The sequence below is a fragment of the Siphateles boraxobius genome, unplaced genomic scaffold (genome assembly GCF_051911475.1).
Source record: "Siphateles boraxobius isolate OS27281-9 unplaced genomic scaffold, OSU_SipBor_1 7, whole genome shotgun sequence".
Taxonomy (NCBI): domain Eukaryota; kingdom Metazoa; phylum Chordata; class Actinopteri; order Cypriniformes; family Leuciscidae; genus Siphateles; species Siphateles boraxobius.
The window spans coordinates 18,164,425-18,189,038 of record NW_027509197.1 but is presented as its reverse complement, the minus strand read 5'-3'; the positions used below and the strand labels follow the sequence as shown (position 1 = coordinate 18,189,038).

The window sequence follows — 24,614 nt, the reverse complement described above, 5'->3', positions numbered from 1 at the left end:
CACAGTGTTTGACGCAGCGTCTCGTTCCCTATCAGGGAACTAGGGTTACATACGTAACCCAGACGATCCCCATCGTACCATCTCCCAAGACTCTTCACTGGCTTCTGAGAAACTGTTGGTATTGCCTCACCATTAATGAAGAATGTTTTATCTACTACCTTGCCTTTAATTATCGAGATGCTCCTTGATTTAGAGGGCTTAAATTGCATTCGTGCCCATTCAATGTTATCGGTTAACTTACCCAATAACCGATTAGTGCAGGCTACTGTTGTAGTCATTGCTGTCATGTCATCCATGTATGCTCTGATTGGTGGTAGTCGCATCCCAGAAGCCAAGCGCTCTCCTCCTACTACCCGTTTTGATTCCCTAATGATTACTTCCATTGCCATGGTAAAAGTCATTGGAGAAATGGTGCATCCTGCCATTATTCCAACCTCTAAGCATTGCCATGTAGTGCTGAATTGTGGAGTTGAGAAACTAAATTGCAAATCTCCAAAATAGGCTTTCACTAAATTTGTTATCGACATCGGTACCCTAAAAAAATCGAATGCTGCCCAAAGAAGCTCATGTGGCACTGAACCATATGCATTAGCCAAATCCAGGAATGTCACATTGAGCTCCTTCTTCTCCTTTTTTAGCTGATTGAATTCGTTGCCAGATAACATTGATGTGTTCTAAGCATCCTGAGAACCCTGGAATGCCCGCTTTTTGAACTGAAGTGTCAATGAAGATATTCTTTAATAGGTAGGTTGACAATCTCTGAGCAATAATGCTGAAGAAAATCTTACCTTCGACGTCTAATAGTGAAATAGAACGAAATTGGCTGATGCTTGTAGCATCTTTTTCTTTGGGTATAAAGACTCCACCTGGTCTGCGCCATGCTCTAGGTACAACCTGCTTTTCCCATGCCGCTTTTATCAATTTCCACAGAATTCATAGAACTCCTGAAGCACTCTTGTACACTCTGTACGGAACTCCATTAGGCCATAGAGAGGATGAAGCCCTTGCCTTTCTCACAGCCTGCTCTATCTCTTTCCACTTAGGTGCACAGACCTCCATTTGGTATTCTGGTGGATTGATAGGTGGGATGTCTGACGGAATTGACATTGGCTCATGCCTTTTTGCATCTGTATGCGTTTCCTCCAAATATCTCTCTAGTTCAACCCTAGATGCTTTTAAAGTGCCATTCTTCTCACTGGTGAATACGTTCTTTACAAATTTGAATGGGTCTTTATAGAAATTAGCCCTCCATGCTTCTTTTTTTTGTAGCGTTTCCGTAGGCACTCAGCTCTGCGTAGTGTTGCAAGCTTATCTTTTATGGCCTTTTGTAAGAGATTGAGTCCCTCCTTCTGATTTTGTTCTGCTCTTTTCCATTGCTTCCTCAGCTGTCTCCTTTCTCTAACTAACCCTTCAAATTTCTGTTGCCGTCTAGACATTCCAGGAGTAGTTTGTACTTTTTCCTTCCTTTTTTCCACACCAAACCTCTCACTTCCATGCGTAAATGATGTCCCCAAATTAATATCAATGTTGAAAACTCTTGTGCTGCTTAATATTTTTGTAGAAACAATGCTTTTTTAGGATTCTTTGATGACTAGAAAGTTTATTGAAAAAGAAATCTTAGTAACTCCAAACATTTTAACAGTATTGTATGTGCTCTTGTGATAAATAAACAAACTTTACACACTTTTTAAAAAGATGAATTAGGAAAGCAGCACTCTGTATTGAAGCTGTAGCTTTGATATTCAACACATGTCAAATAAAAAGCCTGTCAAGCTTTAAACTCAGTTGGGGACAGTCTTGAGACTTTATTCCCCTCCAGTGTTATATTTGTAAAATCAAAATAGGTTACAAAAGCAATTTGTTTGGCAAGAGCTACCGTATTTCATGTGAAGAGAGATTCTGAATACTCGATCATCAGAAATGTCACAGAGGAGTGTTCTGCTTCAAAAGTTGAAAACTGATGTGCTGATGGCTTCTTTCTGCTCATATTGGTTTCAGTTTTATGTTCTCTTTTGTATTGTTTTGTTAACAAATCCATGTCTGATTTCAAGTCTTCCTCACAACTAAAAAAAAAATGCATTATTGACATTCCCCTAAATTGCAATATAATTGCTGTGTAAAACATACTATTTAAAAGTTTAAAAACTATAAATATACTATTCAAATGTTTGAATATAACTCTTGAGGAAGAAGTGCACCATTTAGGTCACCATGAAATCTAAATATTTTTTTAGGGATACTGCAGTCTTTTACTATAAATTATTTATCTGTATACATTTTTTTTAATGCGCCCTCGTAATCTTTAATTAAAATAACTTCCCCTCCCTCTTGCAGCAACATCTTTTCTCATCTCAGATGACATGTTTACTAGCGTGAGGGTGGGACAACCTGTCACTCACATGAGATCACAGCAATAGCAAACCACATTGATCCAACAATCCAATCAATTCCCAATGGACAAAATAAAGTCCTGTCCTAGATATTTTCTTGTTTGAGAAGCTGTTTCATTCTGACATACCTCACAATAGGGGAAAAAAATCTATCGCAATGTCCGTTTCATGCCAACTTTAAAATATACATACACAGAGCATTGCTGCACTAACCTTAAGGCATGTCTTACAGTTCACTTCAAAATGACCGCCAGGTGTTTTTTAAGCATATGGAGTGTCAGGTTTGCTGGATCACCCCTGGCTTTCTGTTGTGCTGTGAAATATACAGTAAGAATAGCTAAAGGTTCTCCCAATTTCCTGTGGAAGCAGATTCTGAAAGGCCTGCAAATGATTTGAACACCAATATTCTTCAGTTCATTTGATCATTCTTCAAATAGCAAAAATAACAAAATAAATGTAACCCTTAACCTCGGGCCTTAGTGACCAGGGGCCTCATTTATAAAACTGTGCGTAGGATCCTTACTAAAAGTGTACGTGCGCCAGAAAGGCAAAAATGGTTTACGCAAAAAAATATTCAGACTTATAAAACCGTTCGTACGCCAGAACCTGCACAGAATTCACTTTATAAATCCCAGTTAGCGGAAGATTGTGCGCACATGCGTCTCCTCCCCGAAACAACCATATATTGAGCTTACAACGCCTAGTTTTACTATGCATATCCTCATCTGCGTATCAATTGCATAAGATTATTCATCCACGTGATAACATGTTTAACGCTACAACACATTAGGAAAATATGAAATACGGATGTGCTGTCACATTAGTCACATTAATAAAAATCATTAAGTAGCCTATCCTTGCCTTGTTTTTGAATAAATAAATCAAATAGTGTAAAATACAGTTCAGAGAAAGTTTTTCTCAATCTTTCCCACTGGCCAAAGAGTATTTTTAATTGATTTACATTTTTAATGGAAACAGATAGACCTTGTTGTGCATTATTTGCAAGAAACTATTTTCTCAGACAATTTGCTATTATCATGATAAGCAATTATCTCTGTTGTTAAAACATTAAAACACAGCATGCCAGAGGAAAAGTGTTCGAAAGCATTGCATCCATAACAAATATTTCTATTTATTGATTGTAAAAAATGTTGTAACTTCTCAGTAATGTTTTCATGTAATTATTTAATCTAAATGTTTACGTTTAAAACAAAGTTTTAATCATTCTTTTATTTATTTAAACTGTTATTGTGAACATGCACTGTATTTATGATTAGGACTTATAATGAAGATTTACGGTTTTATAGATAGGCCAAATGCGTCAGTTTCACTAAACGGCCCAACGCGCTCGCTGGCACGGACATTTAAGAAGGGATGGATGTTTGCTTCATGTGATTGGCTTGGTGAGTGACATTTTATTTGTATTATCTTTCTGTATATGTATAATTTTCTTTAGATTTTCTGTCTAAAAGTGACAAAAAAGACATGTAACAAGCTCACCTTCGGTGTCGCCAAACTGCTCCATCTCCAAAATGTTCGTACGCATGGGTCAGAGTTTGCGTGCAGATGCGCAATTTTTCCCGTCAAGTTTGTTTTTATAAATCACAACTTGTGCGTCGGAAGTGGCGTACGCCTCTTTCAGGGCCTGTTTTGTGCGTACGCAATGGTTATAAATGAGGACCCTGGGATGGCATACACTACCCTCTTAGCTTATTATTTTTTTCAAGTTAGACGTCAACCTTCTTATTATTCCTCAGGCAATTCATTATAAACAATATAACAAAAAAATTATTAAAGAATGCCTGTTTTTCCATTTCATTTTTTGTAAAAATGGTATATGGTCGCTAATTACCCAACGTGTAACAGCATAGGTATATTTTTTTCTGCACAACAATAATTTAATCTTTGATGAAATAAGTGCAATTAACCTTTATTCCAAAAGGCATGTCTGATACACAATGATGAAGTGACGTTTCACTCTTAATTACCGCAGGCAGGAAACAAAAGAAGAGGAAGTATCATCAGCAAAACTTGAAATGGCTCAGCCATTTACTGCAGAGCAAGTACCGAACACAGTCAAATATTAGTGTCACTGTCACTTGATGGTCTGGTGAAGAAGCTGTCAGCGATCAAAATATTGATTTTAAAGATGTTGAAAATTATAGTTTTGAGAATAGGTATGAGATCGTGAATATGAGCCAGATGCTGAATTTGAAATTAGCTCTGACGAGGTCAGTGAAGATGGTATAAAACATCTGCTCAAACTGAACCCTTACAAGCTCCAAAAGGTAACAAAATATGCTTTATTTTATGCTTCTGTAATTGCTACTCTAATATCAGAAGAGTTCTCTTACGAGAGGTTCTCTCGTATTGCGTAAGTTTAGCTTACGCTACCGGAAAGATTCATCTTCTCGAGATATTGAAGCCAAAAAATTATCCTTAATTTTGTAATCATTGTCAACACAGTGCAGCAGCTAGCAGACCTAGAGCAGGCCATTCCGCGTGCTCATTGGCTGCCCTGCGGGCAACTGCTGCAGCCTACCAGTGAGCCCGGCGTGACGTCACGCCCAATGGCGGGCGCCTGCGCCTTCATAGCGTCACAGCCCGCCGGAATGGGCGTGGCTTAGCGTATAAAAGTAGAGGCTGTAGGCTGACTTCCCTGATTTTTCGTCTCTTCAGTGAGCTCTTCGCATCCCTGGATCTGAGAGAAGCCACCGCCGCCGTCGAACAGCGAACAGCCAGCTTAGGACAGCGCTAAGGAAGCCGGCCGTCTTTGCCACCTTCAGCCATCCGTGCAAGCTACGCTATCCGGCGACGTATCCTTTACCTTGCTAACCTATTCTAAAAGAGCTTCCTGCGGCTCGTGTAGAGCCCCGCTCAGCACTGGAGACCGCCACTTGATCTGCGCTCTCTGCCTGGGCCTGGAACATGGCTCGACTCGAAGCCTTCAACACCGCAGCAGTCACTCCGCCCTCTGTGGGACCGCGCAGGAAGGAGCGCCGTTCCCTGAGACAGCCGGAACCTGTGGCCACAGCGACGTGCTCGCCGGAGAACCTCCCTCGAGCCTCGCTTTCGCCTTCCCCACCCCTCCTCACCGGCGCGCAGCTGCCGCTCACGAGCCTCACTGCCGTCGCATCTGAGGATGAGGCCGAGGGACACGCCACGAGAGACTGCTGCTCCATCCTGGCATCAGACAGCGAGGAATGGTCGCTTCACTCCGCCTCCTCTTCGATCCAGGAATCCACCCGTACCTGCGCTGGAGCTGATGCGAAACTGATGTGCCTGCTGACGCAGGCTGTTGACTGTCTCGGGCTCCTGTGGAAGAGGCGGTCGCAGCGCACCTTTGCCCGCCCTCCGTGAGATGGCGGTCACGGTCAGCTCTCCCGTCAAAAGCCTGCATAGCCACGTCCGCTTTGGTCGGCCGCGCATTTGCCGCCTCCGGCCAGGCCGGGTCTGCTCTTCACTCCATGGCTGTGCTACAGATCCTGCAATCCGACCTCCTCTGTGAATGGGATGAGAAGGACCAGGATCCAGCTGCGGTTACAGACCTGAGAAGTGCGACGGATCTCTCTCTCCGCGCCACTAAAACCCCAGCTCAAGCCATTGGACGAGCCATGGCCGCGTTGACTGTAACAGAGAGGCACCTCTGGTTGACGCTCGCGGATATGAGGGAAACTGAGCGAGCCACCTTCCTGAACGCGCCGCTCTCCCCCACTGGTCTCTTCAGCCCAGCGGTGAACGGGATCGTTGACCGTTTTTCTGAGGTACAGAAGACCCCGCAGGCCATGAACCTCTTCCTGCCGCGACGCTCAAGCTCCGCTACAGGCCGCTCTCGCGAGAGACAAAGCCAGCCTCCTGTGCGAGCCAGCGCCCAGCGTCCAGCACAGCCTCAGCCTTCGCAGCGACGTCAGGGCGGCCGCCCTAGGTTGCGCTCAGACAGCCGTCACAGACCGCCGCCCCCCAGAGGGCCTCGGCAGAAGATCACGCTGAAGTCTGATCACTCGAAGCCCTCTTAACAAAGAGAGAGAAAAGACGTGCGTGTCCCGCTGCGGCTGGACCGCCGTCAAAATTTATTTCCCTGTCAGTCCCCTTCAAACAGGCTACTGCAGTGGTTCATTTAGCAGCCAACGAGCCGGTTTATTCACCCTCTCGCCTGCACACAAACGCCGTTTTCACGGCGACCCAGAGAAATCTCAAAAAGAGTATAATGTCTGGTCCGGCTCACGCCGTCTGTGTTTTAAGTGTAGTGAAAGTGCCCACGCCCCATTGTTCACCCCTACACACAAGCACTTCGAATCTCGTGTCACTCACAGAGCACACTCTCATAAAGCGCAGAAAAGCCGCTCAAGTGTTGAATGTAAGAAATGTGTACACAGGTCTGTGCCCACTATTTGCCCGCTCTGTTACACGATCAAAAAAGTAGGTTATGAATGTAAGTCTCGTGCCCGCCAGAGAGCGTTCACGCTTGCTAACACAAACCTCCCCCCGTAGTGCTGCTTGCGCATCAAAAAGTGAAAAAAGAATGTTCCCCATCCCTTATGATTGGGACATCTCACATAAATCAGCCGGTTTCGGCTTTCAGCAAGAAGCCATTGCCCAGAACCGAGAGCACGCACGACGCGCTTTCGGCTCCGGTTCAGTTTCACAAGCCTGCAAATGGCGGCGTTCTGAAGCCGGAGGCCATTCGACCCCTAGCGGCTCACATAGCTGCGTGGGAAACTATCCCAGGGATTTCAGAATGGGTGCTGAGCACAAGTAGGGCTATACACTTCAATTCATTCGCCGTCCCCCAACCTTTCAAGCCCGGACCGCGACGATAGTGAATGCGGAAGTAGCACACCTACTTCACGCAGAAATATCAAAGCTGCTGAGCAAAGGGGCTATAGAAAAGGTACCGCCTTCTCTGAACGAGTCAGGTTTTTACAGCCGATATTTTCTCGTACCCAAGAAGGACGGAGCCTTCATACCTATCCTAGATCTTAGACATTTGAACAAAGTGCTTGCGAAAAGACCGTTCAAAATGCTTACGACCAGGAAAATCCTTGCGCACGTTCACCCGATCGACTGGTTTATTTCTCTAGATCTGAAGGATGCCTATTTTCAGATTCAGATAATACCCCGTCACAGACCTTCGACGGTCAGGTATATCAATACACCGTCCTGCCGTTCGGCCTGTCCCTAGCACCCCGTACATTTACGAAGTGCATGGACGCGGCGCACGCCCCCCTGAGAAGTCAGGGGCTCCGAATAATGAACTATCTGGATGATTGGCTGATATTGGGACAGTCAGAGACAGAACTGCTATCTCACAGAACAGTGCTTCTCAGTCACCTGGAAAGCTTGGGTCTCACGTTCAACTGGACCAAGAGCTCATTACTGCCCAGCCAGTCAATTACCTTTTTAGGAATAGAACTGGACTCAGTGACCATGACGGCTCGTTTATCGACATGTTCGCCACCTAGCCGCATCTTTCCAGAAGGGCAGCTTTCTCCCTTTGAAAACATTTCAAAGGATGGTTGGGCTGTATGGCATCAGCTGCAGCAGTGCTTCAGCTGCGCCTACTGCGCATGCGCCCGCTCCAACGCTGGTTGAATGCTCGCTCGTCCTGCCGAGCCTGGGTTTCTGGTGGCCAGAAAATCAGAGTGACTCAGACCTGCATAGCGGCTCTGCAGCCCTGGTTAGTAGCCGACTGGTACCAGCAGGGAGTGATGATGGGAACCATCTCTTATCGGAAAGTCATTTCGACAGACGCGTCCAACTCGGGTTGGGGCGCGCTGTTCGAGGGCAGACCGGTCTTCGGCCAGTTGTCAGACCAAGAGAAGTGTTTTCACATAAACTGTCTGGAAATGATAGCGGTCGAGAACGCGCTAAAGCGCTTCCTCCCGTTCATACAGGACCAACATGTTCTTGTCCGCTCGGACAACATGTCTGTGGTATCCTATGTAAACCGTCAGGGCGGTGTCAGATCCAGAAATCTCTGCAATCTGACGGAACGCCTCCTTATTTGGTCTCAGATGCACCTGCATTCGCTGAGGGCGGCGCATGTGCCTGGCCATTTGAACGACGGCCCAGACAAACTGTCCAGGGACAATGTTCCCCCAGGGGAATGGTCCCTGCACCCCCAAACGGTCCAGAAGCTGTGGCGCCTATTCGGCAGAGCGGAAGTCGCCTATTTGCGTCAAAAGACAACGCTCAATGCCCGACGTTCTTCTCGAAGGACAAGGACGCGCTGGCCCAGGTTTGGCCCAGCCTCCGGCTATATGCTTTCCCTCCGGTCTCTCTGTTACCACAGGTGATCGAGAGAATCAGGGAAACATGCCACTCGGTGCTCCTCATAGCCCCGCGTTGGGAGAATCAGATTTGGTTCCCGGAACTAGCACGGCTGCACTTACAGCTCCTTGGCCGATTCCGGTGGGGGCAGATCTCCTCTCTCAGGCTCGCGGCGCGATCTGGCATCCCCATCTAGAGCGCTGGTCTCTGCACGCATGGTTGATCAACGGGTACTCGTTGCCCTGTCAGAAGGAGTGATGAACACGATCACACAGTCTAGAGCTCCTTCCACGAGAAGGCTCTACGCGTGTAAATGGTCGCTGTTCTCCTGATGGTGCACCGACAGAGGTCTGGACCCACTGACATGCGGGGTGGAGCATCTGCTCACCTTCCTACAAGTGCTGTTGGATAAGGGGAGGTCCCCATCCACGCTCAAAGTATACGTGGCGGCCATGGCAGCGTTCGCAGAATCGACGCACGGCCAGTCACTGGGAAGACATGAGTTGGTCATCCGCTTCCTTAGAGGAGCTAGAAGGATGAACCCGCCGCGCCCCCCGTCGGTTCCTATGTGGGATCTTTCATTGGTGCTCGAGGCCCTGAAAGCCTTTCCATTCAAACCACTAGAATCCGTAGGGTTGAAATATCTATCACTGAAAACCGTCTTTCTGACTGCACTGTCGTCAGTAAAACGTGTGGGGGACCTGCATGCGCTGTCTGTCAGAGCCTGTCCAGATGGATAGTGGACGCTATAGCAGCTGCATACGCGCCAAAAGGTCTGCAATGCCCTCTGGGCATCAGGGCTCATTCCACGAGAGGCATGGCCTCGTTGTGGGCGTGGTCCTGTGGGATTTCTATCCATGACATATGTGTAGCGGCAGGCTGGAGCTCTCCGTCTACCTTTGACAGGTTTTATAACCTAGAAGTTCCTGCCTTGCAGGCTAAACTTTTGTCAGTTTGAAGGAGAGGTGTATTCTGCCCAGATCTTCCTGCTCAGATCACTCTCACGTGACTCAGCTCTCCTGGTTGAGCTGCACTAGTAGGGTATGTGCCTATACAGACCAGCGCGCTGCTCTGTATTCCCTATGTGTGCTTATGTACAAGTGATGGCCCGCGTGGCTGGCCACCTTATTTTTTCCACTTATGGGGTTCCCCTGAAAGTTCGGGGTCTCATGGTGGATGCTTGGCGCGCACGGCGTTGACAAAGTGTTCCCGTAGCGTAAGCTAAACTTACGCAATAAGAGAGAACCTCTCGTAAGAGTACGATAGTCGGTTACTAAACGTAACCTCGGTTCCCTCTAGAGAGTATTGCGTAACCGGCCGTGCTCGCGCCACGAGCGACTTCGCTTCAGTCGGCGAAAAACCAGGGTAGACAGCCTACAGCCCCTACTTTTATACGCTAAGCCACGCCCATTCCGGCGGGCTGTGACGCTATGAAGGCGCGGGCGCCCTTCATTGGGCGTGACGTCACGCCGGGCTCACTTGTATGCTGCAGCAGTTGCCCGCAGGGCAACCAATGAGCACGCGAGATGGCCTGCTCTAGGTCTGCTAGCTGCTGCACTGCGTTGACAATGAATACAAAATTAAGGATAATTTTTCGGCTTCAATATCTCGAGAAGATGAATCTTTCCCGTAGCGTAAGCTAAACTTATGCAATACTCGTTCCCTCTCTAGAGAGAACCGAGGTTACGTTTAGTAACCGAGTATCGTTTTATATTATCGTGACGTGTAGAGATCCATCCCTTATAGATCCGGGTCACTAAAGACCCGAAAATGCAAAACTGATTGGCCAAACATTCACATTTAAGGGTTAATATGTGGTGCATGAGGCTAGATTTTATTGTATCCAATTTAGAATTAATCAATGATAATGAATTAATTAATTCAATTTAGAATTAATGAATAAATTAATTAATTAATGAAGGAAGGAAGGAAAGGAAGAAGGAAAGGAAGGAAAGAAGGAAAGAAGGAAAGAAAGAAGGAACATATAAATAAAAATGAAGCCTATTTTTTGAGAGCATATTTAATCTTTTTTATCATTTGAAGTTTAAAGTATAATTTAGGTTTTCACGAACGGTTAAGAAATTATGAAGTGATGTGACTGTAGGAAACACGTTTATTTTGAAGCATTGTGGGAGGTGATAATTGTGTCCTCATGCACATCTCACTTGCTAATCATAGAAGTGTCAGTGTTGATTATCAAAATATAAGTGATGACAGGCATTCTAGCTATTACACAAATTTGTCCTTTCAGTTGTTAACTTCATTGTCAAAAAAAAAAAAAAGACGCAGGAGAAACCTTTATTGGTGAGGTGTCATTAATCAAGAGCGCTGGACGGAGGAAGAGGGGAGTGAGAAGGTGAGATGAGATTTGGTGCTCAGGGCTTATTTTCAGCCTTCATCCTTGAAGCAAAGAATTAATCAAAAGAAAAATATCTCTCACTCGTGTCGGATTCTCGCAGTGCCGCTCACCTCCTAAGTGTCTGGCATTTTCATTTTGTTGCATCAGCATCTGTACTGGCCTTTGGATAATGTGTACATTTTTCGGTAAAAATCTTCCACAAGAGATCTCATTGAAAAATGATTTATCACGGTACACATCAACTGAAATAATATTTATAGTACTCCATGTCCCACTGCCATGCAAACTGTTTGCTTGAGATAACATTTCTGTTTCCCACAAGTGAATAATGCAACACCTGTACTAATTACTCCCCCATGTAGAGGAACTGAATCTATCAATGGCCCGAGGCCTGGTTGTTTGATCCAAAATAACTAATAGCAACAGCATGAGCTCACTTTACTACCACCAGTGAGCTTAAAGGAAATAGTTCAAAAGAAAAAATGAAAAATCCATGTCTGCTGCTCACTATTCACTACATTTATTGTGTAGAAAATGTATCTGCTATAAAAAAGTAATTTCATTCTCAAAGTTTTTAAAAAGATACAAAGCTGAGTAAAAAAAAAATTTTTTACAAACTTTTCATTTGTGCGTGTAGTTTTTCTTTTCTTGTCATTTCTTTTTTTAGACCTGTGCTTTTCCCTTCAAAATACTGATAAAATTGTGGAAAAAAATCAAAAACAACTAGCACAAGAAGCAATGTTGTTCATTGTAGTTGTTGCTAAAGAGTTGATATATGAGAAATAAACAAAGTCAACCCTTTCATTAAATTAGTCCTACAATTAGATCTTAGAAATTTTTCTTTTATTCACAACCAGAAGAAAAAGTTATTTTCAGAATCATCAAAGTAAAAACAGAACCATGTAAATGGTTAATACCGTATTAATATGGATGACATATTTTCCCCAATGGCTCTTCTTGAATATTTTTCCTAGTGTCAACATAAATGTTCTTGTTCTCATATTCAGAACTTTCGAAATAATTTTAAAATAATTGCACTTAAAGGTGCAGTAAGCGATTTCTGAGAAACACTGTTGATATTTATACTTATAACTTTATACTTTATACTATAACTAATAACATTTTTATGAACAGCTTTGAATTCTTAACTTCTTAACGTCTTTCTTAAGAATATTTTAATGAATCTGCCCCCATGTGCCACGTAGCCTATAATATATAGATGTGAGAGACCAATTAATTTCACTTGTTTGAAAAGTGTTTTTTTGTTAATCCTACCAATTAAATGTCTTGAAATATCACTTTCCATTCATATTCAAATCCTGTCTAAGATCAATGGCTTTCCTTTCCTTTATCTGAATACCATCACATTCTCCAATAGGAGAACATCATCTTATCCACACTCAAATGTTACCTCTTTTATTCCTGCCCGTTCTCATCCCAAGGCGTCATCTAACTGACGCTTTTGACCATGCTTCAACATCCGACGCACATGGCACCCTTTAGCGTCAATATGAGACGCTAACCCTACCCCAGACCTAAACCTACCCATAACGGAAGCGTCATATAACTGACGCTAAAACCGGAAGCGACATCTAACTGACGCTAAAGGCTTTAGATGACGCCCGAGGATGAGCGTCATCTACCTGACGCTAAAGGGTGCCATGCGTGTCGGATTTTGAAGGATGGTCAAAAGTGTGAAAAAGATGACGCCTTGGGAGAACGCCTTGAGAATGCGTTGTTTATTCAGGAAAAAAATATATAAATGATGTCAGTTATTGAAATATATAGGAATTTCATAATACTCTTCTTGTTTGGTTCTATTCGCGGAGAGCTCTGTCAGCTACTTCACTGCTCTAGCAAACAGCATTAAGGCATCATGTAAGCCAAGTTGGGCTATCTATTGTGCCTCATATGAAATATTCTTTCTTGCTCTCATCCATGGCGTCCTGCAAGGCTGGGTCTCTACGAAGAGCGGAATCTGCTGTCTCGGAAAACTCTGTGCCCTTGGCCTCATTGGTATGATATGTGCCTTTGTGTTTGTACATGTATCGCAGAATGATGCCCAGGAGGAGGAGCAGGACCAGAACCACCACAGCAATGACAGCTAGGAGAGAGAGAGAGAGAGAGAGAGAGAGAGAGAGAGAGAGAGAGAGAGAGAGAGAGAGAGAGAGAGAGAGAGAGAGAGAGAGTTTATATTTGAAGATAACCTGTTGGCAGCAGCTATAAGGTGCGACTGAACTAAGAACAATTTAGTCTGTTTATTTCAGGATGTTCACTGAAGTATTACTGGCTTTACCGTTTATTTTAGTGGTTGACAGATAACGTTTTTTTTATAGGAATATTCCAGGTTCATTACCACAATTAAAGGAAATTAGTTCACCCAAAAATTCTTTCATTAATTGCTCACCCTCATGTTGTTTCAAACCTTCGTTCATCTTCGAAACACATTTTTGATAAAATCCGAGAGTTTTCTTTTCTTTTTCTTTTTTTTTTTTTTGCTCAGCCAGAGATCTTCTGAGGCCAGGAAATATATTGTGCACAAATTACTTGTCATTTGTACAGAAATCATCAAAGCCTCTTTGACCATCATCAATGTTCTGTTCTCAAAATGTTCTCATAACTACACACTCTGGAGGCAAAAAGTTCCTTTCGCCCCTGACACCCATGCATTCTGAATAAATAAAAAATGTTGCAAGTAACAATAATAATAATAATTCATTATGGCATACAGGAGATATTTTATCAGTGCCCAGTTTTGTTTTGAAGAGTTCATTAAAGCGTTAAATAGACTGGATATTCAGAAATGAAAATCGATGTTTTCCCCTGCCTGATGCTTTTCATATCAAAGATCAGAATAGTTGTTAGAAAAATGTTTTGGATTGTGCATGTTCCTGCCATCTATCACATCATTTTCTGTGCCTTCAAAGTAGTCACATGATATCAACAGCTCAGGTGATTGGCTTAAAGCAATTGTGCACAGAACTACACATGTGAGTTGTGTATGTGAGTTGAGGGCATATTGGATATCTGTACGTTTGTGAGCTGTTACAACACTTACCTCCAACTATGGCTTCAAAGTATGGTCCTGGTCGCTCTATAGACAAAAAGAGAAGAATATTTAAAAAACGGTAATGTATATGTATATGACAAAACAGAATGGTCACATCAAATAGGCTGTCCCCTTGTTCATTTTAAAATTTAAAGTGGTTTCACTCATACATTTAGGTAAGAATTTCTAATAGAAGCAGATGTCAAGTATTAAACAGAGAAAGGCAATACAGTAGAATAAAGGAACTGTCCTTAAACATGCCAGTTCTAGTTCTGCTGCTGTTCTGCTGATTTTAAGTGTATATGTCTTTACGTGTCATTAAAGTTTATTGTTCTGTTTGATCTTTTCTCAGTGGCTAGAGTTCTGAAACATTTTCAAGATGACTGTTTTTAGGAGTGCTGCAGTGCAGCCATGTACTGTATCTCTACAACCAAATCCTTCAACGCCTCACTGATCCCTCGCAAAACACGTACTGTTGACTTTCTTCCTGTGTTGTAATAACACACGTGAATCTTTCATGATGCTTTGTTTTTATAGACAGCTGTCTCCCCCGCTGTATTGTAGCGAGACTCATTCTCTCCATCAACATGGGGACAAAAAGCTTGTTAAAGAAAGTGACTGAAGATAATCATGAATTATTGCAAAGGCAACATCTGCTGCCTTGACTTGACTTTCACTGAAGGACAGGCAAATCAAAGATGTTGCTTTCAAAATGGAGATGAATCTAGTGAGACCCCCAAAATATTTTTAAACAGAAAGTATAATGCAGGTTTGACCAAGCAGATGCCCCCAAAACATGAACAATTAAGCTCCCTCATTAGTGTCTAATAACCTGTTACATTGTGATTAAAAGCTCATTGTGATTTGGTGTTTACAGCGAGACTATATTTGGAGTAATTAAGGAGACAGAACATTCACATTTGGGTAATGTGAAGGGCATGAAGGTGTGTTTGAAGGTACAACATCCACTCATGTGATCTTTAATGTCTCATTATATGACTTTAGTAATTAGTTGTCCTTTAGAAAGGGTGGTATATATATATATATATATATATATATATATATATATATATATATATATATATATATATATGTATATACATATAAAATTCACAAGCTCACAGAGGCTCTGAGGCAAGAGGAGTGAATTATTTTTAAATCATTCAAGTGCTTCCAGCTCTACCAAACCACATGTTAGAAAAACAAAGACTTTGGATGAAATATATCTCTATAATAGAGTTGGTCTTTATTTCACAAAGCAGACTTTTTCTGGGAATCGTCGTCATTTTAACACCCAGATGTGTGACCTCAAAACTTCCTTTATCTTCCTCTAAGCAAAGTTAAGTCAGTGACATACACTCAACATAGTAAGACAGACATTCAACATAGTGAGTAAAAAAAAAAATTGGACATCTTTTCTGGAAAATGGACCCCAGAACATATTGGTTTATTTATTAAAACTAGGTAAGCTCTGTGTACCTCCTAGAGTAAATAATAAACTAACTACTGAGAAGAGAAACAAAAGTTATGTTATTTTGAAAATAATGACAAGCACCTTTTCAGTACAATTACTAAAATTCACCCTATTTATTTTTTAAATGCATGTTTTTGATCCTATTGTGAACGATTCATTAATGCATACATTTCATTTTTTTCTCTCTGATGTATGATGGACTTCCAGCCAACCCCCCTTCTAACAATCAACTGCAAGCTCACATTCAGAACTTGCCACCATCTAATCAACAACCAAGATTGAACCAAGACCCCGCCCAACATTTTTTTCGTTTTCAATAATCCATTTTATTCAGATGCACGTCACAATTTGGAAGAAAATATCTGTCGCTACTTCCGTTACATCCCGACTTCAAATGTGCATTCCTTGTTGTTCATCATTAAAAAGTTTTACAAATAAACGTAATAGTTGTGTAACAAGGTTTGTAACCGGAGAATGTTAAACATAACTTTAATAATAAAATAAAGATAAAGATCAAAATGAAAGTAAACTAATATAAAGCACCAACATAAAGTCCAGGCCTGGTCCTCTCTCATCCTTCACTGTCGTCACTCCTCCTTTTATGCTTATGGAGCTCATCCTTGGGTCGCGAGACCGGTGTGGTTTATTAGCACTCGTACCACAGGCCTCACTCCATTCCCATGCCTCTGCCCCGCCCTGCTTGCCACAAGTAGTATTTTTAAAAATCTATTTAAAACCATATACACTAAGCTGAGATTGAGACTACAGTTGTATAAGTAAACTAATAGAAACTGTTTGTGTTTTAGTAATCCCCCTGTTAGTGTACACTTTCCTTGCAGATTAAATTAATAATGGCTGACTGCAAATTTCCACAATGGCACTGGCAACTTTTCTTTTGTAATGCTACATCCACACCACTAGGTGTCAGTATAAGCCCAAGACAACATTGATTTCAACCAGCAATAAACAAAATAGCATTTCCCCTTTAAAGTTGGCATGAAATGGAAGTTACAATAAGTCTTTTCTTACTTATTGTGATGTATATTTTAGGGTGAAAGTGCTCCTGGAATGAGAGAAAAAAAAAATTAGGACGGGACTTGATTTCATAATCTGAAATTGATTGGACTGTAGGAAGTTGGACGTTGAGAACTAAATGGACATCTAAATACCAGTTTGCAGTCATTTGTGGGGGATATTTAGAGAACAGATGTTGCTTTGAGGGGGAGGAGAGGTTAATGTTTTTTATCAAAGATTATGAGGGAATTTGAATTTAAAAAATAAATGTTAAATAATAAATAATTTAGAATAAACACTGCAACTTTCTGTAAAAAAATAAGAAGAATTGCCCATTTTGATTTAATGGTGACTTGAAGAATGCTAAATGTCCAATGGTTCTAGCTGGTAGGGAAGTTGGGAAAGTTTGATTATTCAAAAGGGTTATGAAGGACACAGTTATTTTTATGTCTCACAGGTCATATTTTTGTTTCCATTCAGTGAACAGAGAGGCAAACTGTTGAAATCTATTTAGGACTTGAAGCTGAAGTGTGGAATTTCTGCACCACTAGCTGCACCGAACCAAATTGCAAAAATAATGATTGGTTTCAAATAGAAAATCTTGCAACAAACTCACCACTGACTGAGCCAATGTTGGATGCTGAAACAAATAGAGTGATGTTTTGACAACGCCACAAAACAGAGATGCCACACATATTGGGAACATCAACCAACAAATGGCTTACTCTGCATTAAATTGGGTTAGTAGAATGTATTTTAATTGCACTATTCACCTTTAAATGGAGTGTACACAGTAATGTGTTGTATGGGGAGTCTTGAAATTTCAGGCTAATATATACTTATGTTCTCATTCTACAGCAGAAATTCTTGGTATAGTGGATGTTAAGTCAGTTATAAAAGATCTTTCTAAGTCAAACTCAGCGTAGAGCCATAACACTCCAGGACGGATTAAATCTCTGCTAAATTTGCCATGCAAACACGAGGGAGCCTGTCTCGCCTGGAGGCGTCCCCTCGTTAGCCTCGTTAGTGAAATCCGCCAGCCGCTGTGACATGGAGGAGGACATCTGTGCTGCGTGGCCAGATCTGAAGAACAGTTTCTTTTTTTTCACAGCCTGCCATGAAACCCGATGGGTTGGACCTGAAAGATGATAAGGGCCAAAGGCATTCCACCCTCTCTCTCACTTCTGCCACACAGACCCAGGGCACAGCAGACCCAGCAGCGAGACATTTGCTTTCATCACCTTCCCAGAAGTGGAGCTAATCTTGCCCAAAACCGGCTTTTGAAGCGCACTGGTAATTGTCTCCCGATAGGATGGGCAGCAAAACCACGAGCCAGAATGAATTCCAGTCCCTTCAGTTCTTGGGTGGGAAACGCATTAAGCTGATAATTTTCCAGCTTGAATTAATGCAAATTTCTCATTGTTGCTATGCCCAGTGCCCAAACTGGAGAACTACCAAAGCAATGGCATTTAGCTCTGATCGGAACATTTTATTCATGGGGACAACCAATGATCTGGCTCTCATCCGTTAGCCTCCAACACATTGGATAACAAGGTAAGCAGCCCTAAATAGTATACTTTTAAGGTTTGGTCATATTAGGCGCACATAAGGCAGGTCCGTTGTCTAATACCAATAGTGTAAAGATATGTAAAACACTGCTCACACAAAAGTCACTTATAACCGAAGCAGCATGACTGGATTTCTCCTGTGAAATTTCGCTAAACAACTTTAAATGTGACTTCATCAGATCTTGAAGTCATTAGATATTTGCCTACCATAAGTCAGAAGAGACCTAAACTACTGTTTCCTTTCCTAATTTGCATACAGAACTTTGCATGCTGAGTTGGTTGATTCTTCTGCTCCCTTTAATTTCACTAAGGTAAAATGTACCACAAAAGGCCCATCACCTCCCTGGGCGTAGCTCTATAGTACATTGTCAAAACCGCAGGAACAGAGGTCCTTGTCTTATCTGTGAGGTGATGTGTCAGGGCAGGCCTTTGTGTTTCATGGTGAGAATTAACAGCTCCTTCGATGTCTGTCAGGAAAGCACTCAACTGTGGCCAACTGCCTGAGCCAAACTGAGAGTGAAAACAGCCACTAAACGCCTGACTAAACTCTCTCTTGGACACTACTTTCCTCTCACTCTTTGTCTCTCTAGCACCTCTCAGATGATGTCTGTTGTTTACTATTCATCATCCTTTTAAAAGAGCAGCTTAAAAATGGACAGACACAGGTGCACTTGAAAACTAGAAATCCATCTCATTCAGGCAATCAGTCGTTCTAATTTCTTCTAATGCACAATTATTCGGCAAGTTGTATTTTTTAGGATTCATTTTATTATTGAAAAACTACAGTGCTCTCAGTCAATCCAAAATATTAATAAACCTCAAACCTGAATATTATTTAAAAGTGAGGTTTTGGTTTTCTTATGAGAATATATATATATATATATATATATATATATATATATATATATATATATATATATATATATATATATATATATATCTGTGTGCAGAATTATGCAACAAAATGAAAAACGAAAATGTTCTAATTCCATATATTCAAGTTTCATTCCATAGATTCAGAGTTCCATTCAATATATTTAGAGTTTCATTCAATATACTGTACTCAAAAATTCATATTATAAATACAATAATTTCCTAAAATATATATAATGTTGCTTTTGACACAGCTCCAATAATCAAGCAGGGTTTCTTAAAATTCTTAAAATTAATGTGTACAAGTGCACTATCAAATAACTATTATTCTAAACAAAATATTTGCCATTGGTCAGACAAACAGGCAGTCCCAGTCAAAACCACTGGTTGAGCCAATGTTGCTTTGCTGGACTGGCAGGATGCAATGTTTTATTATCATAGAGACAGTGTTTTCTGGGAAATCAACCTTGGTAGTAAAATGTAATCCCAAATCCTGCTCTGTGAAGAAGCATTAAAAGCTAAGCAGCTTCCTCTTAAATAGCCCATTGCCAATGAGGACATTGACAATAGATGATAACCTGAGGGAGCTGCAGAGCAGCCTTAGCTTATAATGAACCTCTAACAAACCATACAAATGCTCAGTCCTAGTTAATCAACATATTTTAATTAGATACATTTTCCAATGGTGCAGCAGTCACAGTGAGCAAGAATAAGGCCACCGCATAGTCGAAAGTGTATGTATTATCCTGTAAAAATTCCTAATGGTTTTCACACTGTTTTACATATTTTCTGCTCCTCAGAGAAGGTAAGAATGAGAATTCATTCCCACAGTCCTAAGGCAAGGTGTTCAAGGGAGCCCAATGGAAATGTTTGGTGGTCCTTGTGGAAAGTTAAATAAATAAATATTTATCATGGTAAGGACAAAAAAATTGGGAACTGTGATGTACTATAATTATTCTGACATTAATATATAGCCAATGTGTACATGATACATAAAAAAACTATAATTGGAAAGGATCATTTGGGTGTCTATAGATTTTTTTTTTTTTTTTAAGTTTGAAGGTACAACTAAAACTGACCCGCTGTCTTCACAGGAATATATTTTTATGTTTTACGCTCAGAATGACTTGTAGTAACCATTTATCAGACTTGGGATTGTAAAAAGGAAATATTGATCATAAAGTTATTTACTATGTCTGCAATGCACAGATCCACATCAAGAAAGGCCTCAAAACAGCCTTGAGTGAAAGCATTGTGAGCCCATCAATAAATCTCTCATTTACAGGTCAGAAGCTCTTCTCAGATTCCATACCACCTCTATACACCACCAAGGCGATTCAGACCTTTAAATCCTCCTCTTAAACAGGTTTTATGATAGTCATTTCTATCAGACTTGAGAGAACTAGCCACTGTATTTCTGCACTGTATTGTTGGTGATGTGATTGCTTTGCAAGATCATGTAAGAAAATAGATTGAGGAGGCTTGTGTCAAGGCCAAAGGATGTTCATCAGCATTCACAATGTGATGAAGAATCGCTCTATAGAACCAGAAACCAATGACTTACACTGTTTTACACCTTTAAGGTGTGTTCAAATTAGTGAAGTTTCATTGAAATTGCATTGTCAAAAAGGGTCCATTGTTGTGTAATGTCAATAATGTAGTGATGTATGAAGCAAATCTAACACAGAACTCACTTTCAAACCAGGAAACAGTCTGTTAAATAATGCGACAAATTCGCATAAGCAACTTAAACCTGTTGTGAAATCTGCATTGGGGAATTCTTTCAGCCTCATGCAAAACTTCTGATTGCATAGATTCCAACTGAAATGACTAATTTTGGCAGCAAAAAATTCACAGAACAACAGTAAATGCGACTGAACCTTTATACAGAAATATGCTTTAAACCGTTGCTGGATAGTCAGTTAACATGTTAGAAACACACACACACACGCCCTGTTGCAAGTCATATATATCATAATCAAAAAACATTGCTGTGAGAAAAATAAATGCAATATAATTTATTTTTTGTAAACAATATCTTAAATCTTTGCTTCTCAATTAATTTATCTTGAGCATAAATGAGCAAACAAGCCAATGTAATTTACAGTTTATTCCCATTGCTTACAGACTAAAACCGAATGCTTAGACCAAAGCCTCAATAACTAAATTGCTTGTAGCATACCTTAAACACAGTGTAACCATAGCTTAAACACAATGTCAACTTTGCACTTTGTTTGGAATTCTGTAACGCACTTCTTGCGAAACACTACACACGTTTTCTTACATTAGACACTTTGTTCAAAAACGAAATCACCTGTTATCATTGGGAAAACACTCTGTACAAAATGCAAAACTCATCTGGCAATTGTAGCAATTACACACACACACCTGAAAACACTTGCACAGAAAACAGAATAGCAATCGGTCTGAGCCTTAGCACTACAAATAGGCCTCAGGTAAGCCAATTTGAGAACTTTGCAAGCATGGAGGCAATGAGAGTCAGAGTAAGAGGAGGACAAAGAGAGAGAGGAGGCGGATGTGGAAGAGGACGAGGACCAGTGCGGAGATGTGTATCAAATGACATCAGGGCTACTCTGGTGGACCAAGTGATAAATCATGGCCTGTCCATGAGGGAGGCTGGGCAAAAAGTCCACCCTAACCTCAGTCGCTACACAGTAGCATAGATAATAAGGACATTCCGACTGGAGAACAGGTATATCTTCAAGTTTCTACTCCAGACTTTATCTACTGTTGTGTCACATGATTCTGTATCATATTACAGTATTACTGTACTAACTGTACCATTGAAAAATGGGTAGTGCTGTGAAGTATATGTAAAGGAATACCATTGTGATGTAACAGTACTGTGTACAGTTTGAAAGTACAGTGTGTGAAAAGAACCTAACTAATGTCATCTTGTAATGTCAACAGAATGGTTGGACGACCTCCTCAAGTTGGAAGGGAACGGCTCTTCACTCAACAAGAGCTTGCCATAATTGAAATGGTGTGAGAAAATGATGCAATCTGACTTTGTGAGTTGCAACAACGCATAATTGCAAATAGAAATATATTCAACAATATCAACAGGGTCAGCATTTCTACACTAAGTCGCATCCTACAGAAACATAACTTTAGAATGAAGCAGCTGTACAGGGTGCCATTTTAGAGGAACAGTGTCAGGGTCAAGGATCTGCGTCATGATTATGTGCAGGTATGTGTCACTTTACTTTATTTGATGTGGGAATGAGGGTTTTTGCTGCCACCTGCCCTGCCTGTAGCTTGTAGTTTTTGTCTATAATGACCCAACCCAGCCCCTACTTGTGTGAAAATATAGACATTGTAGTCACTATATGTGTTTTCAGTAACACTATACAATATTTTCTGTTACAGACAGTTCTGGATTTTGATACTGCCGCATGAGTTGATCTACTTGGATGAGGCAGGCTTCAATAGGCCAAAACCAGGCATCGGGGCCATAACGTAGTTGGAAATGGGCTGTTGTAAATGTCCCTGGGCAGCGTGGGTGAAATATCACCTTCTATGCTACAATTAGTGTCCAAGGAGTCCTGCATCACCATGCCACTCTAGGTCCCTACAATAAAGGACAGATCATTGCATTTCTAGATGCACTACATACAGTTGTGCAGGACATACCAGAGCAACCCAGGTTTGTTGTCATCTGGGATAATGTTAGTTTCCACCGGGCTGCTCTGGTCCAAGATTGGTTCAACAATCATAACCATTTCGCACTTTTATACCTGCCCCCTTACAGCCCCTTTCTACTGTAAATGCAATCAATTAATTCTTTTCAGCGTGACGGGGGAAAATATGATCGGCAATCACACACCCGCATGACTCTGCAAGCAATGGAAGAGGCATGCCGAGACATTGAGGTGGGATTAATCCAAGGCTGGATTCGGATCCTAGCCCGCGAGGACGTCGCCTGTGATTACAGAAACGTACACCGTAATTTCGGTTTACTTACGCAGTTGTTTGCGGGTCGTAATATAAAGTGTTACCGAAATGATTTACAGGCCAGAGAGTTTTTTTTAATAACATGTTTGCAGTGTTGAGCGATGTAGGCAATCACAGACATATGTGTTGATTTCTTGAACACAATGGCCAATCAGTAGCATTTAAATCCCCCTGGCAAATCCTCTAATTATAACAAACAAAGTGTATATATTATGAAAGATTCATTGTGCAGTCAGCTTCATTGATAATAACAGAGATGTGTGAGATCGCGATGAACTGATGTCAGCTTTTTAGTAATTATTAAGGGAGCGCACTTTGACCTATATGCATAGCTGTTTAATGTTTGCATTAATGTAGGCTAGTCATCATCCTACCATGGGGAATAAAAGCTCTTGCTATTGCATTAATTTAAAATTAATTAATTACTGGAGGAGCGAAAATAAATATTGATAGTGTGGGTAAAACACTTCCTGGCTTGGAGGACACAACTCAATGCAAGGATTATTGTTTAGTGCAGAAGATGCGCTTTTAAAGGGATAGTTCACCCACAAATGAAATTTCTGTCAGTATTTACTCACTCTCATGTTGTTCAACCCCGTAAGACCTTCGTTCATCTTCGGAACACGAATTAAGATATTTTTGATTAAATCTGAGATCTGGATCACTCCTCCATAGGCTTCTTTAGGGATTGAAACTTGTTCCCCGAAAAGTTATTAAAGATATTGTTAAAATAGTCCAAGTGACTACAGTGCGGGGAGAATTCTTTTTGTGCGCAAAACCAAACAAAAATAACGACTTTACTTCAACTATTCATTTCCTTCTCTGTGGGCCTCAAGTCAGTTAACGTAGTGTGATAGCGTAGTGCCACATCACATATAGGCTCACTATTGGCCGACGCTGGTCATGTGTGTGATGCGTGTGACGTATAGAAACACTGCGCTATTACACTAGTGAACTGACTCGAGGCCCACAGAGAAAGAAATTAATAGTTGAAATAAAGTAGTTATTTTTGGGGGGTTTTGCGCACAAAAAGTATTCTCGTTGCTTGATAAACTTGAGCCACTGTAGTCACTTGGACTATTTTAACGATGTCTTTAATAACTTTTCGGGGAACAAGTTTAAATCCCTTAAGAAGCCTATGGAGGAGTGATCCAGCTCTCAGATTTCATCAAAAATATCTTAATTCGTGTTCCGAATATGAACAAAGGTCTTACGGGGTTGGAACAACATGAGGGTGAGTAATTACTGACAGAGATTTCATATTTGGGTGAACTATTCCTTTAACGGGGATTATTGGCGAGACAGCAAGAATGAACGAACGGTCATAATGAAAGATCATTTACACCTGCCACTAGGTGGCGAATTCATTCAGTCTGTCTGTATTTTTTGTGCAGTGGAAAGGTGGCTTTACATTAATTTAAGACACGACCGACTGTGTTTATGTGAATATTCTCCAAGGCGGGAATTTTTACACAATTTTGAGTTTCTGGCAGTTCCTGAAACAGCAGTTCTACCAGAAAGACTCGGGAGATAAATTGAAAACCTGTATACATTTATTGTCAGTTCAGCAAGCATAAATTTATGAGTTCTTTGGCGTAGGCCCCGTCCTTAGCGAGCAAAGCGAGGTTAGCCGAATCTGCAT

General features: G+C 41.3%; 1 protein-coding gene across 2 annotated transcripts in view; it reads right to left on the bottom strand.

The window, feature by feature from the left end:
* The window catches only part of gypc (glycophorin C (Gerbich blood group)), a 66,053-nt gene that overhangs the window by 9,678 nt on the left and 31,761 nt on the right, over positions 1–24,614 (bottom strand). The window contains exons 3-4 of one of the 2 annotated variants that reach the window (XM_077216328.1): positions 14,078–14,113; positions 2,686–2,703 (exon numbers count right to left, since the gene is read on the bottom strand). In XM_077216328.1, coding sequence (XP_077072443.1) covers positions 2,686–2,703; positions 14,078–14,113 — 54 coding nt within the window. Of the gene's footprint in view, positions 1–2,685; positions 2,704–11,845; positions 13,124–14,077; positions 14,114–24,614 lie in introns of those variants that run through there. The other variant, XM_077216327.1, reaches the window with a different exon arrangement.